This window comes from Pomacea canaliculata, linkage group LG3, assembly GCF_003073045.1.
Source record: "Pomacea canaliculata isolate SZHN2017 linkage group LG3, ASM307304v1, whole genome shotgun sequence".
NCBI lineage: Eukaryota > Metazoa > Mollusca > Gastropoda > Architaenioglossa > Ampullariidae > Pomacea > Pomacea canaliculata.
This window is the reverse complement of record NC_037592.1, coordinates 18,371,503-18,387,474: the sequence shown is the minus strand read 5'-3', so window position 1 is coordinate 18,387,474 and position 15,972 is coordinate 18,371,503. Positions and strand designations below refer to the sequence as shown.

At 37.4% G+C, this 15,972-nt stretch overlaps 2 protein-coding genes across 2 annotated transcripts; one reads left to right on the top strand and one right to left on the bottom strand.

The window, feature by feature from the left end:
* The first annotated feature begins 2,492 nt into the window (after window positions 1–2,492).
* LOC112559542 lies at window positions 2,493–9,634 on the top strand. Its single transcript, XM_025230875.1, has 9 exons — window positions 2,493–2,594; window positions 3,543–3,759; window positions 4,278–4,369; window positions 6,555–6,794; window positions 7,143–7,254; window positions 7,548–7,756; window positions 8,567–8,646; window positions 9,035–9,227; window positions 9,554–9,634. The coding sequence occupies exons 4-9, from the start codon at window positions 6,750–6,752 to the stop codon at window positions 9,632–9,634; spliced, it is 720 nt and encodes a 239-aa protein (XP_025086660.1). The 5' UTR covers window positions 2,493–2,594; window positions 3,543–3,759; window positions 4,278–4,369; window positions 6,555–6,749.
* Window positions 9,635–10,794: 1,160 nt separating this feature from the next.
* LOC112560362 (trans-1,2-dihydrobenzene-1,2-diol dehydrogenase-like) lies at window positions 10,795–15,001 on the bottom strand. The gene is made up of 7 exons (XM_025232184.1): window positions 14,896–15,001; window positions 14,329–14,440; window positions 13,553–13,716; window positions 13,126–13,375; window positions 12,662–12,789; window positions 12,392–12,545; window positions 10,795–12,035 (listed from the first exon to the last, which is right to left on the bottom strand). The coding sequence occupies exons 1-7, from the start codon at window positions 14,983–14,985 to the stop codon at window positions 11,929–11,931; spliced, it is 1,005 nt and encodes a 334-aa protein (XP_025087969.1). The 5' UTR covers window positions 14,986–15,001; the 3' UTR covers window positions 10,795–11,928.
* Between the last annotated feature and the right edge of the window lie 971 nt (window positions 15,002–15,972).

Here is a 15,972-nt window from a genome sequence, read left to right as displayed (position 1 = left end):
GTGCATGAGTGAGCATAAGGTTCACTGAACCCTTGTAGTGGGAATGGCTGAAGCTGTTACTTTCTGTTCCTTTAGAAACTGTGGAATCGGATTTTTTGCCAAACTATACATCTCTCCTCTTAATCAAGTCTCTGGCATAAAAATCTACGAGGAAACTTGCGTTTACTGGAACAACTATACTGAATAAACACGCCCTGTTATGGATACACGGTGTTAGACACTTAATTGAATGACCAGCAACTTTAAGTACCCATTAAAGTAAAAGATTCATGCAAGAAAAATTTGCTGAGAAGTTGTGTAAAACATTTCTTGGCAATTAAAATAAAAAAGATGAAATCATAATTAATTAAACTAGCAGAACGGAAAAGAAAGACAAAATCAAATGGAAAACCCAAGATCAAATAACCCACAAATAATAGTCCTAAGATCACAGCTTCTTCTAAAGCACCCATTATGACAACACATGAACTGGATATATACGATCAATTACACCGGCAGATCCCCTCAAACTCAATCCATACATTCACTTATTCAAGACAAAGCATGAAATACTCGTTCTACTCAATAGCCATCATGTAAACCTCCATCAAAACAGTCTATATAGTTTAAAACATAACTCCTAAAACATTTTTACTTGTACCTTTGTTTGCTTGAAAGGTCTCCGATCCAAGATATTAAATCTTAGTACTAATCCCGTATTATGAAAACTCAAATAATCATATGTTAGCTTTTTATAACTCAAAATTTGAAAAAAAAAAATCTGGAAAAGAAGATATCAACTCCCATCTCTATCCGCATCATCTATTATTCCTTCTTGTTTCACTGCGGTGTCTTTCTTTTGTAATAAATAGTGCATAAGCTTTATGTGATTAAGTGTTAGATAACAGAAGTTTATCACCATTGTAAATACAGATTTATCACTTGTTATTTTTAAAAACCATCTGTTTTAAAGGAAAACATTCAATTTTACTACACAGAATCATGTTTCCTGACTTGATTACAATATTCAAAGCACGTATTGTGACATAAATATCCAGTGTTTGAAAATTTCGAAGGCACTAGAGAGGACATGAATGAGGCACAGGTTCTTTGTCAGAAAGACTTTGTTCATATCGGTAAACGGTTTGCAATTCAGTGTGTAAAAGACAAGTGGCAGCGGAACGGGAAATGCTTGCATCATCGTATGCTCTCACCTGTACGTACCTCTTTCTACGTGTTTTCCCCACCCCGAGAGATTTTTCTTCAACCTCAAGTTTTTTGGTGCAGCCATCAAAGTGAAAACTGATAACCCTGAAAATGGAAGATCTCTTTCTCAAACATGTCCGACATCTCTTAACATGTTAAGGTCTTTCTTGATCTGAAGGTATCTCAGAGGTAAAACATGACCATGATGTTCTTCCGATCTTTGTAAAATAAGTTTCCTGTGAATATACAGTCGGACCTCGATAAGTCGAACTCAAAGGGACCCGAAAAAAAAATTCGACTTACAGAGCTTTCGAGTTCGGGAAAATGGAGTAAAGGCGCAGGCGTTTGGCCGAGAACTAGCAATTAATTCGAAATAGGGAGGTTTTCGACTTAGGGACGGTCGACTTATCGAGGTCCGATTGTTAAACTGGACAGTCTCGAGGCAAGTGGTCATTTTGTGTCTCGTCTAATAGTGTGCTTGGGATTACATACACATTGTGCAAACTTTCACACCTTACTTTTTTTGTAAGTAGATTTTGCACATGTGCTGTGTGTGTGCGTGTGCACGCGCCATTTTCACGGTCTTGTATGTATGTAAGGCATGTATGTATTTGTAAACATTGACAATACAGAAATAAAGGAAGCGCTTATTTAATTTACCTGCTGAATTTAGGACATTTACATTTTTTAACACTATAAATGAATACAAGTATTGTTTCAGAGGACGTGCGTGTATTTTTTAACAATATTTTTAGCATCAACATTTTCGAAAACAAGAAATGGTACAGCTAGAATCACAGATATGGTTTAATGGAACACACTGGATCTTTTCCTCTGACTTTTCTACTGGTTGTCTCTCTATAATCTATCCTACTCCCAGTTATTAAAAACCACAATGTAAAATAAAGTGCGACAGATATCAATCATTGACACATTATTCTGTTATTCTAATCCTTTAAAGTTTGATGAGAAAGGTAGTCTTCAGGCAAGGGCTAGTTTTAACGGAAATTAAAATCAATGATAAACTGTTTTTGTTTGGTTCTCTTGGTGAGGGAAAAAATATTAGTCTGTTCCAAGATATTTATGTTTACATACTCTGTTCAGCGTTTGTGTGACTTAAAAAAGGATAATAAAAACTTTTGATTAATGGCTGATGTTACTGTGGAAAGTCTAATCACATTTAACGTTGTTTCCTGTAAAAGGTTGAGTAGAGAAGCCGAGGAAGGCGGCTTTGAAAAGTTTCATTGGCTTTGACGTAAAGATGACTTTTTGCTGAGATAACAGGCGCGATGACATCATCTGTTACCGTTGACGATTATCGTTGTAAAAGACAAATCGGTTTCTGGCAGCACGCAATACATTCAAAGAACCTTGTTAAATGTTGATCCTGGAAATGAAAACAAGAATAAGTAAGTTAAAACTATGCAATATACCGTTAAGACCTGTTTATTCTTCTAGCAGAAAATGCCGTTGCGATGTATAGCAAAATGAATACAAAAAGATTTACTAACTTTAATAAACAACGATGTCTGGCTAAACGAAGACGGTTCACCTTCAATCATTTTGTATTTACATTTGATAATTTCTCTAAATGTTCTATGTTCAATCACGTATCAATCATCAGAAAACTGAAATACAAGATTCGTCAATTAAAACACCAAACATGTCTTCCAATGTTAGAATTTGATTAACCAAGGTGCCAACAAGTAAGGCAGTAGGAAGATTTTTCATTTGCCTCTCACCTGTCTTGTCAGGGACTCCATAATTAGATTCTTTTCTCATCCCAAGAAGCCCAGCTATTCACCACGCATATTCGTATCTACATTTAGGTGACCTTTACGAGGCTACCTTCCTCATAACTGACGACTTTATTATTTCTATGCTTATAATCATAAAGTTAATACTGATGGTAAGTCTATATTTGGCGTCGCTGTTAAATTCAAGTAAGAAAATTGTGTTTGGGGCTCAAGCCATGTCTGACAGCATTTGTGTTTTCTCAGGCATCGTACTCTGGTGGTTGCCGTTCCTATTTTATGCATTTCTAATAGTAAATACACAGAGGTAAGTTAAACTTATCGTTTTCTTTTGTTCTATTTATTCTGATCTTAACAGGATAGTTCTTGGTAAATAATCTTTTATCACCTCTTTTAAACTTATTAATTTCTTGCACTCGTTTGCTGGGCCATGGTTTATAACATTGTGTCACATTTATGAGACTATTTTCTCTCTAGTAATCGTAAATTGTAACATATTACTGTTAAATAATCGTTTTAAGTATTGGGTTTAAGAATTTGCAGCATTCCATATTTGTTTATATGAATACCATAAGAATGCTGTCAATCCATCTAACGTTTAAGAATGGAGGACAAAGAGATGGAGACGAAGGTAACGGGTTGTGACTTGGAGAGTCGCCCAACATTCCATCACGCCAAAAAAATCACGGGGGACGCACAAGAGGCACAGGTGGAGTGCGATGACAACTCCATTTATTTTGGCAAGCAACCCTCAGCAACCTGCAAGAACGGCATCTGGCACACACAGGGAGAGTGTCGACAGTATTTCTGGCACAACCCTGTAAGTCCTTCATCGAAAGTGTCTGTAAATAATCAGAGTTCTGTATTCATCCTGCCTTTGGAGTTTAGAGGATTGGCTTGAAATCATCCAGGCATTTTTGCGTATTTACTTTTTTCTGGCTATAAAATTTCTTAAATTAAGATGTTAAAAATTATTATTAATTATTATAATTTATAAATTAAGACTCGGGATGGGTTTTTTTTTAATAAAGTACTTGAGGTGCTTTCAATAGTAGCACCTAGTTTCAAGAGATAGAGGCCACACTACGATATTGAGAAACCATCGTTAACCTTTTATCAACGTTTTATCGTTACACCTTCACATCCTACAAGAAATCATGCTGTGTGATATTAAGTTGTTAGCATTTTATTTAAGACCAAAAAGTGCGGCAGAACATGTTTTTAAAATTCATTCTTATGTTGAGTACCACACTAAGATAGCTACATACTGACTGGTTGATGATAGTGTGAGCGCGTGTGTACTTTTATGTTTGTCCTTGCTGTTGCATTTGTGTGCAGCCGATAAGAACTACTTTCTTTCTTACTTTGCCACTTACAACGGCGTCAAGACGATCACTTTGCATAAGGTTGACACCAATACATGCATCAACGTAAGTTTTCCTTTCCACCTTTAGAATACTTTACCATAACCTGTGCCTATCTTCTATGTCTAAAAGCTACCAGAGCAGTACTATCATAATTACCACGAAAACCAAAGATTTTACTGGCAAAATCAAAGTTATGTCTACGCCCACTGCTGCAGCAAAACAGAAACCTAAAAGATCGGGCAAAAACTGGAATGAACCGCCCTGAAAATAGATGGAAGTTGCACCATAAATATTCCTTCCTTCCAGTTTTGTAACAGATACACAGATATAGAAGCAAAAGGCAACAGTAACTGTAAACTAACAAACAACTTGCTTGATTGCAAAGTAAGCCCTTTATAAATATCCTGATCTAATGATGCATGTTGACACTTAAAAAATTTAGGAAAAATTGAGGAAATTGTCACACCAACCGTCATAATGCAATAGTCGTTACAAGAACTGTCATGATACAGTAGTTTTAAATGCTTTCACGGCAAGTCGGACATCTATATTGTGGAGTGAAAACAGTACCTTGAAAGGACATCCTCGTCATATTTAAATACTAGAATCAAAAACATGGCCCAGACGCGTACAAACAATGAACAGAAGCAGTTGGTAAATTCCTTCAGGGAAAACTGAGGCCTTTAAATTCCACAGAGCCACCATCGCATCCTATTCAAAACTCAGCGTCCCCACAAAGACTGTAGGACGTCAACATGGCATTCTCCAGATAATGTGATTTATTACCAAATCGACTGCCAGTGCGTTTAAGACACATGAACACGGCCAAACTGAGGTCATCTTTGGTCGCGGACCTATGTAGTGATCATAATGATCGCTGAGCAATTTTGTGGGACACCAAGAACCCTTCTTCACAACGGTGAAGTGACGCCACACATGACACTCCGGCTAAGACCGTCCTTCAGGGCGCAATGGAGGATGTTGTCGACCCTGAGACAGACGGAAGAAGAACTGTATGGCGAACAAGAAAGTTCAAACTGGTCGTTTTAAGTAGGACTTGCATTCCACCGCTTAAAGCTGACCTAGATGGAAAATATTCTTAGCATCTAGCCAGGTCTCCAAGCAAAGGCCACTATAAGCGGCTCAGCTACACTGGTGATCAGTCGCTGCCAGTCAAGCGAGTAATGACGATGAGGAAGGCTTACGACAAAATTAATTCAGGAACAGCAAGCTGGCAAATTTCAAGAAGAGGAGATACTTTTTATGTACATGGCTTTTATTAACACGAGTAATTTACAACTCATTCATTCATGACAGTTGCGCACCCATTCAACAAATAATAAAACGATTGCCTTGAGACGCTCAGTTCATGTGTATTCGAGGACCAGGGCAAGGACATCCAGGAGACACGGTCCTAAACACTTCCTCAACTAACTACAACCAAGTCGTCTCCTGCTTAGTTATACGGCAATGTTAAACATACTGGCTAAGACTGGTTATAAATGCAGGAGGCAGGCGGTCAAAGCCTGAGAGGGTTACACAAGCAAATACAAAACATTCAGCCAATATAATAGATCTTTCAATCCATCTGCAACACAAATCCGGAAGTCAATTATGAAAAAAAGAAATCTTTTAACATCTGTCTCACCATAATTAACACTCTCTATATATATATATATATAGTTGATACAAATGTTCCAAGTTTATTTGACTTATTGCCTCAAAGTAAGCCCTGCTCAAGGTCACAATGTTTTTACAGACTGAAGGTCTGGTCGTTAAACTGGAAACATTTCCTTTTATCGACGAGAATAACAAAAGTTGACTCCCACCTGCTTTTAGGGACAGGAGCGAATCACGATGTCTGAGTTTCTGTTCCCTACGATGTAGGAGGATACACTTGGCAACCCTTTATATCGTTAGATGCCCGCATTCACACCAGCATCACTAATGTTAAGTTTCCCATGTATTCACTGGTCGATCTGTAACAATAGCGTTGATGATCTTGCCCATCAAATGTGTAAGTGTCTGCGCTTCTATTCATTTTCCCGCCAGCCAGTAAATCATGGTGATGGACTGATATACTATGACACACGAACGTTTATACGCTCGACATTTGCTAACATCTTACTTCGATGTCTCAAGTAATGCGCTTGTGTGTTTTATTTTACTTTGTATTAAATTTCACATTAAATGTGTCTTGTAAGCAAGAAAAGATGATTAAACTGTTCTCTGTTCACCCAAATGAAAGGTTTCAAGTGTCAGTAGAAAGCGAGGACAGAATGACTGCCATTGTCATTCGTGTAGAATACGAGATGCTCATTCGCGGCGATCCTCTTCCTCGTGGGCAAGGCAATTCACATCCACACCAGAGACACCAGAGACCTGGATGACGACAGGAAGAACGGTATTTTAGTAAAGTCCTCTTGCTTTCGTTGTCGATAGCATGGTGCAGCTAAGACTGACTCCTGCGAACATCAGGACTCTTGTGGTAAGAGACTGGAAGAGAAATAACACGATGATGCACTTTAAAAGTATTATTAGTATGATGCACTTGTAAAGTATTATTACTTTAATAACAACTGGTTTGTGTACAGAGAATCAACCAATCGCTGTAGATTGTGGTGTCATCGTATTAGAATATTAAACACAACCATGTTAGGAAAGTAAATAACAACAAACTTGAAACATGTTCAGCGTTGTCTAAAAACTAATATCAGTGACTGCATGAAGCAACTGGTTTAGTTGTATTTGTTCTTCGTTTATAAACACTAAAAGAAAAGATACAATTTACGTCTTACAGTTAAAACATGTCAAATGTTTCCCTTGAATGAGGCAGATTAGTGTCGGCTCAGAGAAACTTATAACTTACGAGGCAGCAACGCGAATAGACCTGCTGAAATCTGTGCACATCAACGGTGCTGTGTCAGTCAATGAAGTCGATAGCTTGTGTAAGTTTTATTTTTTTAATATATATATATGCAAAGTTTTATTTTGCACTATTTGCACTAATATTTGGACGCTTTTATATAGAAGAGAGAGTGATAACTCTTAGGTTTTTCAGAAAAGAAATATCTGATCCATTATCAAAGTCTTGAATGAGTTCGCCCATGCACGCTAGGAAACAAACTGTTTAATATGCTGGATTCAAACGATGACTTTGTATCTGTCTTCCCAAAAGCCAAATTGTTAGACATTTTTGGCATAAATCTCTATCAAAATCTTTTCTTGGGTCGTCACGCAGGCCACACTTGTGATGTGAAAGCGTCCCCTCAGTTTTCTGACGTAGAAGTCACGTGGCAGAACGGCTCATGGCCGCTGGTGGGTAACGTTACGTGCAAAGAGGAAGGGTTCACGTGGAAAGCGATCTCAGCATCACACGCCATGTGTTTCGCCGACATATGGTCTTTGAGCGGTGAATGTGAAGAACAAACCATACAAAACCCTACTGTGGTAGGTTGCCTGAGGAACCTCTATTAAATGCAGTCTGGAAGTGATAAATGAGTGTGACCATGATAAGCTAAAGCTCAACTTTGAATGAAGGTAAACGACGTGCTGAATCATTAATTATCAGAAACTTAAAGTCAGTTTCAATGGCACTGACGGTAGTTTACAAGAGCAAACAGTTTGTTTTAGCATGAGCAATGTTTTTATATCGGCTGTGTGATAGCTTACTTTGCTATAAAATATAAAAATATTTGTAAATAACTGAATATCCAGATATTGATATTTTGGCCTCACTATACACCTGATAAACCTGGTTTACTGTATGAGACTATGCATTAGTTTTATCCCTCAGGCTTGTCTCTGTGGACGACAAAGGATTTTTCTCTGCATATAATGTCCAAATCAAGATAGAACTTTCCAAATAATTTTCTGAATTTATTCATAAATTAAGCTTAATATTTCATTTTAATAATTCAAAAGTTATTTAAAGAAATAAGTTTTTTTGTTGTTCTTAAAATGGTTGCTCTAAGATGTCATTAGCGTGGTGTAGTTGCGGCCCTATGCTCCACTGGGAGTGATTAGAAATAAGATGTCATTATAATCGTCTGCCGTTAAACATTTTCAACATACAGTAAAAAAAAAAAATCTACAGTACACTTATCTGTAGCGGGATTTTAGTAGGTGGAAAAGTGAATAAGTAGAGCCTAATATTTTTAGTTTGATTGAAAGATGCTTTTTAAAGAAAACAGATTCAGCCTACAAAACCTAGCGACAGTATTTTTATTACCAAGTATCTCTGTTTCATTCTTGTGACAGGGCAAAGTGTACCTCTTGCGCAGAAATCCTCTTGTCGGCCACACATTGTCCATCAAGGGAATTCCTTCGGCTAACACAAGGCATCTTCCATTGTCTTTATTATTTAGCAAATTAAATTTACTTCGAAAGAAAGTGTGTTATACATAGTGCCAAAGCTTTTCTATTCTTTAAAGTATTAAGTTATAGAACTATTACTATGCTTTTGTTGTTTAGTTTGATTCATTCGTACCACAAAGAAATGAAAAAAAAAAGAAATTTGTGGTCCGATTTTGCTTCGTTTTCAAGTATGTTCTTTGTTTCAATTGATGTTCCTTTAGCATCGATATCCACAGACCAGTTGATATTTCTAGTAGAACAGGTGACAATTTACACATTTTAAAGCAAGTGTAATATTTGTATTGGAATAGAAATGTTATTCATGTAGTTATTGATGGTGTTTAGCTAGCTGACACATTCAATGCCTTCTAGTTTCAGCCTGGCTCTGACGAAGGGTAACGATGCTCCTGTCGTTTTCATTTTCCAATTCCAAAGTCAGAAAATCATTGGTAAAAGCAAAATCATGAAAGGTGACAGCAAGAAGACCTTTTATAGAGTCTTTCCTTTGATTGTGGGAAAACCATTTGCCATAATAATGACAATCATAAAAATGGATGAAGTGGCTGTAAGTTTCTCTTTGTAATGCTCAAACATTTCTGCTGCAAACTTTTCTCTGTAAAATCTTCCAATATTGGAGAAAAATGAGTAATATGAGGAGGAAGACAATAGAAGAAACAAAACAGTAAAGGAAAATCATCAGTTTCAATCCTCTTTAGGGATTTAGTGGTTGCCTTTTCCAAGATTGATAACTTCTTTCTATTTTACATCTTTTTTAAATTGTATTTGATATCTTTAAAGTAATGAAGATTTTAAGTTGCTGTAACTGTTTTGAATGATTGAGATAACAATTTTTTATTCTTTTTTAAAATTAAAATTGTTTAATATTCTCAGGTCCAAGTCGACAGTCTCAGAGAACCGCTGCAATTTGAAGTCTACACTGCAGAGCTATTAGGTCAGACCCATTACAGGTAGAGGCAAGGCTTTTCTGCTCGAGGAGACGTAATAATCAGAATAATATGAACAAGCAGTGAGCAACTGGCGTTTCCCACCCGACTACAAAAATAATAACCTACCAATAAGATTTGGACACAATTAAAATACAACCAGGATACAATTAACTACGAGAAGCCGAGTCGCAAGTCCGCGCAGTCTTCACACTTGTCGATGACGTGACACTAGCTTTGATTAGCTGTGTGTGTGTGTACGCGTGTGTACGTGTGTATATCTTCTAAAGTTGACTGAACCAGCAGGAAGCATTATTTGGCATTTTATTACTAATTTCTCTATTTACTTCGTTGGCTTCTGTTTTGAATAATATCTTCTTGAAAACAGCTGTCCATAGTTTTTAATCACATACTATGTGCAAGAAAAGAGTTGCTCAAATGATGCAAACTGGACTGAGTCATGAGGGATGTAAACTTAAATAAAATCAAAGTACAACAATGATGTCGACCCAATCAAAATACTCAGAAGCACTATCCGCCTGTAATAAATCCTTTTACAAAGCAAACTGGCGAGTTGAACAGTGCACAACGATGACATCTAACCCCACTTTCAAAGCGAGGATACATAAGGTCAAGATTGGTAAAGACACCGTAAGAAAAATCCAGTGAGGATGCAGATAAAGTCAGTAAAGTAAACAATAAAAATCTGTTATTTTACGAACTACGAATGCATTTTGGTTGAGCTGAAGAAAAGAAGTCTTAGACCGACAGCTTAGCATAATTCTTACTGTTGGCGCTTTTTTCAGCTACACGTGTGTGCTAGTGTTATGACTTTATTACATATACACCATCTCGAAGCACGTTTGAGAGCCAGTAAAATGGTTATTCTAAAGCTTATCCTTTAGAAAAATAAATATAAAATAATGAAACAGAACTCCCCAAGATCTGTACTCCTGTACTTTTATGCTCTATTGTTGTCCTTCTGTATTATGCTTTTGTTGTTGGGTCTCGCTGTTCGCGCTTTTTCCTTTTGTTTTATTCAACTGTTGAACCAACCTAATGTAGTGTGACACTGAAGTAGTTACTCTCTATATATATACTATTACTGATACAGTAAAACAATATTTTTCTTGTTTCTGTTCACAATGCACTGAAAGAAATATTTGAAACGCATTAAAGCATTGAAAGCACTGTTTGATAGGAAACTGTATTATTTTAAACACACTGAAAAATGAAAGCTTGAAAATACAATAAGGCGGTTAGAAAGCAAAAGCAAAGATAGCAAATTACTTTTTAAAGCAAAATGAAAATATATCTCATAAAATAGTTATAATCTTCAGTACCCAGTCTTTACAAAACGAAAACTGTCAGAAATTTGCTTATCATAAATGGCATTCCAGCATGGATACTTATCGCCCTATCCACTCCAAAACAAAAAAACAAAATCTGAAGACTATATTATGTAATAAAGGTAAAGGATCCAAATCACATAGCCTTGTCAAAAAGTAAAGACTGTACTAGGTAAAAAAGGTACAGATCCCATAACCTTGACAATGTAACTGGTTAACTGTGACTAGCACTGATTCAGTAGGCAGAGAAGCGATTCCCACATAAATAAGAAATATGTGAAGAAAATGTCCTGAAAAAGCCAGACAGATTTGCTAAATCATACATATTTTTGTTTTATCAAATACATCAAATAATCACACCTATTAAGATGTGCATATTGAACTAAGTGCTGAATAATACTCGAGGCCGTAAATGGTACAGCTCTTTATCGAGTACATTTTAACGATTACACCTGACACGCTGTACATTATTATTTGAGCAACAAAAACCATTTGTGCAGAATGATCTGCGCTAAACAGATGAAATACCAAATAATCTGAATGAACAGTAAGACAAAAATATATAATGCTCTGTTATTTAAAAACTTTAAAAAGCTTTATCAAAAAATACTGATTATGTTTAGCGAAGGACTATCTCAATGGGAGGTAAAATCAACAGGCTGCAAAACGTACAGCCAAATCGGCTCAATCTTAAAACACAATAAATCACACAAAATTTTCTTAATGTCAATACTAAATGGTGCATCAAACAAATCACTCCAAGCAAGACTAATCAGGATTATGTAGTGATAGCAGACAACCATTCATGGAATAACAGTGAATATTTCTGGTCACTCTTTGTAAGAGAAGAAAAAGTAAGAAAATCCTGGCTATTAAAGAAAAACTGCAAGGAGACCGCTATAAACATTGGAACAGCGAATAAGCGATCGCTAAGACACATCAGCAGTGTGTCAAAAGAAGCATGAAAGTGAAATTAAGGTTGTGTGCACCCCTGCACTCCAAGCTGTCTTAAGGCCTCTTCAATGATCGTCAAGATGTTGATGGAGTCCTGAAGAGGCATCTGAGGACATTCTGTTAGTCCTGGAAATAGAACATGGCATACGGAAGCGCGCGCGCACGCACACACACCACACGCGCAGGCACACGCAGAAAAAGAGATATATAGTATCACTATGGTGAGGTCAGCCCACAAATATTTCACATACAATCAATGCAAAAGTGGAAAGAACACACTGAAGAAGTATTTGTCAGGCTTAAATTCTTCCTTGCAATTTCAGTGTCAACTTTACTTTTACCCTCAGCTGAGCATTAACTCTGTGTGGCAGTTGCGTTGTGTGTGTGTGCATAAATGTTCTTTTACCTTCTATGAAAGCCACAGCAGCGAATTTTTTGACAAACAACAATCCAAATTTTTCTAGAAGTTTAGCTTCACTTACCTTGTTGAAGGCATTCTCTTACAGCCTGGGCCTCGTAGACTAATCCAACAGAGTTCACAAAGTTGTATTTGTGAGGACTCTCAGGAAGAGGGAATTCCTTAGTTTCACCTGAGTGTAGGACCATTTTCGTCGGGCAGTGCATAGGATGAGAAATCTGTCAAAGCAAACCATGGACAACATTGGCTAGCAATACAGTTATAAACAAAAATGGCAAAGTTGTATTACGAAGTTAAAGAAATAACTAGAAAATTTTATTTTAATAAATTTTACCTCAATAGCTTCCTTGGACCCATGGATAGCAAGTGTATTTCCGCTAAAGGCACAGTCTATGTTGTAGTTCAGGATTGCCATGCGGCCCCCACTATAGATCAGGGTGATAGTAGCCCACACGTCTACACCTGCACGTGCATAAAAGTATTGACATTCGCAGGTGCACATGCTGCCATCAATTTTCTTGCGCTTCGAACGTACTGCACGACTACCTCAACGTGGTTCCAGCACAGACTTCCTCTTATTCACAGAAAGTGTTTTTAATGGGAACAAGCACGGCACAATAAGAGTTTTTTACTTGCTTTTAAACCGTCACGTATGATACATAAAACCTTGAAGATAAAAACAACTGCGAAATATGAAACATCTCGTGGTGTGTTTAACATCTAGTGACATGTGAAAGGAATACGAAACAGCAGCAATAAAATGAGTTATAAGCACTTTTACAACGATTTCCATCTCACCATCTTCGTTCAGTTGCCCTACAGCGACTATTTTTTCTGGCTGCTCCTTGAAGACCAGATTGGCCCACTGTACTGTGTAGCAGCCGATGTCCAGTAGGCCGCCGCCGCCCAAGGCCTTTTTGACCGCGCGGTCAACATGAGAGATCGGAATACAGAAAGGCACCCGCACAATCTTCACCGTTCCCACTGTTCCCGCTTTTAGTTCCTCCTGCAGTGCTCTGACAGTAGGGAAAAACCGCGTCCAGAATCCCTGCATATAAAGGGATGTTAGAGCTCTAAGCGCATGCGTCAATTCATCAAACATATCATTAACTACAAGAGCAGCACCACCCCCAGCATAATGTTTTTTCTCTGATAAAATCTTATATTTCGTATACGAAAAATACAGGAATATTAGCCACTGGTATTTGTATGAATCACATCTCACCTCCATGAAAAAGAGCTTCCTCTCCTTGGCTATACTGATCAACTGTTTCAGCTCAGCCACTGTCATGGTTACCGGTTTTTCACATAAAACATGTTTTCCACTCTCCATGAATAGTTTGCAGGCAGCATAGTGGTGAGGATTGATTGTTCCGACGTAGACAATTTCTGCGAGAATATATAATAATAATAAGTCGATTTGTAATGCGCAGGTATCCATTCCGAAGAATGCTCATTGCGCAGAAAAAAAATATCACCAGCGAAATGACACTACTGTCACATTGTATCTCTGCCTACAGTCAGCGTAATGACACTACTGTCACAGTGTGTCTGCCTACAGTCAGCGTAATGACACTACTGTCACATTGTATCTCTGCCTACAGTCAGCGTAATGACACTACTGTCACAGTGTGCCTCTGCCTACAGTCAGCGTAATGACACTACTGTCACAGTGTGTCTCTTCCTACAGTCAGTGTTAGGACGTGACACAATATACGACTAAAACACTCTCTACATTTTTATTTCCTCACAATGGATGTCACGGTAAACAAAATGCTGTGCTGGAACTATATAACCCTTAAGACAGTTGTGAAAACTTTTTGCATTAGCGTTCGTATTATTATTTCGTACGCAGGAAATAAATTATAGATATATATACCACCAGACAACGAGAAATGCACAGAAAACATCTGTGCCAGTCATGTGTCCATTTCCTCTAAATGAGTCGCTTTAATTGTGTAAATTCAAAAAAGCTTTAACATAATTTATAAGCACTCGTACCTACATTCGGGTCTCTCGCAAGTTCCTCGTAAGAACCGTAAGCTGCAGGGACGTTAAATCTTTTTGCAAAATCTTCAGCACTATCTTTTGTTCTGGCCGCCACAGCAACAATCTGCAATAAAAATCTTCATAAGTAGTAGCGTAAAAAAACATTGTAGATTAAGATTCAAATTAAGCTGGAAGTCTCAAATGTGTTCAGTTTTTTTTTTATTATTATTATTTAAATGGACATTAAGGGGGAGCTACTCCTTGTTTGCGTTCGACATCAGACTGTACTTGCTTCCCTTTTTATTGCCACACCTACTCTGTAAATTGTTTTTCTGCGTAAATCATCTGTTGTGTCACATAAAGTAAAACAACAAATAAACATTGCTACGATTTTATGACAATAAGAGAAATTTTACGGTTTCTTGTAGGTTCTAGTGGCTTCGCACCCGAGTATCATCGGGGGCGTTTCTTGTGTGGGTAGCATGTCACGTACTGCATATTAACTGTGTGACCTTGTGAAATATGAATCGAAACGAGTCATATATTTGACATTTACTGACATAATAATTATATACTCACATCGTGTTCTGAGCTAGAGAGTGTCTTTAATGCAGTACAAAAGTCGCTTGAGATAAGTCCACAACTGCAGATACCCCACCGTGTCGCCATCTTGATTTTGTCTGCACGAGGCGGTGTTAGGTATAATGAGTTATCCTTGAGAAAAATGTTCCTGCATAAAACTTTTCATACATGTTAAGAAAATAAATAAAACAAAGAAAACAAAGGATAAACATAAACTTTTACTTACCTTGTTATTTTTACTTTCAAACTGACGATTCTACACTCGTATGCCATTAGACAAACAACAGTGAAATTATTTCTGTCGCTGTTTAAAATACATCAGTGTTTACCATATGTTAACTTCTCAATATGATTCATTTGTTAATCTTTACAGATAAAAGCTTAGCCATAGTTACAAACACCATTATGTATTTGTTACCTACCTATACACTTTATTACGGTGCATATTTTAAGCAGGGCTTCTGCTAAGGCTAAATTCTTTGGGGTCCCAGGGACCCCTTCCTCAGATTTCTAAGGGGTCCCAGGCTAACTCTAAGTGGTCCCTTTACAATGTAGAAAAAAATCAACAAATCAACATACTTTGTTCAACTTCCTTTCAGGCACACAAAGCACTGTAATGTCTAGTCAGAAACGGCGAGATTTCTGTGTCATGATGTCTGTGCAAGACAATCTGTGATGAGCTTATGCTTATTGTATTTGGGGTGCTCACTTTCTTTCCATTTCTAAGGCTATGAATTTAACCATGCTGTCAACGACATCTTTGAAATAAGTTAAAAAGCTGCACTGGTGGTGGATGGGAGAGATGTATGAAAGTATGAATGCCTCAGATGCATCATTCAAAAGGAAGTTCTCGACCGTAACTGGCAATTAATGAGTTAGTGAGAACTAGAGTTGTAAGAAACATCAACGAGAGGTGGCACGTGCTAAAAGTATCAAAGTTGGGATAAAAAACCTGGTGCAGGTAGAAAAGCGAACCTCGGCATGACGTGGCTCCACAGCTCAGTGACATTCAGTGGATTCTGAATGTTACTTAACACATGAGATGAGGGGGATCGAAGGTGTTTGAAACTGTGC

Coding starts and splice junctions, on each gene's coding strand:
- LOC112560362 (XM_025232184.1), bottom strand. CDS start 14,985: ATGGCGACACGGTGGGGTATCTGCAGTTGTGGACTTATCTCAAGCGAC. Junction 13,376..13,552: donor GGAAGCTCTTTTTCATGGAG/GTGAGATGTGAT, acceptor CTTTATATGCAG/GGATTCTGGACGCGGTTTTT. Junction 12,546..12,661: donor GGTCCAAGGAAGCTATTGAG/GTAAAATTTATT, acceptor TTGCTTTGACAG/ATTTCTCATCCTATGCACTG.
- LOC112559542 (XM_025230875.1), top strand. CDS start 6,750: ATGGTGCAGCTAAGACTGACTCCTGCGAACATCAGGACTCTTGTG. Junction 6,795..7,142: donor CGAACATCAGGACTCTTGTG/GTAAGAGACTGG, acceptor TGAATGAGGCAG/ATTAGTGTCGGCTCAGAGAA. Junction 7,255..7,547: donor CAATGAAGTCGATAGCTTGT/GTAAGTTTTATT, acceptor GTCGTCACGCAG/GCCACACTTGTGATGTGAAA.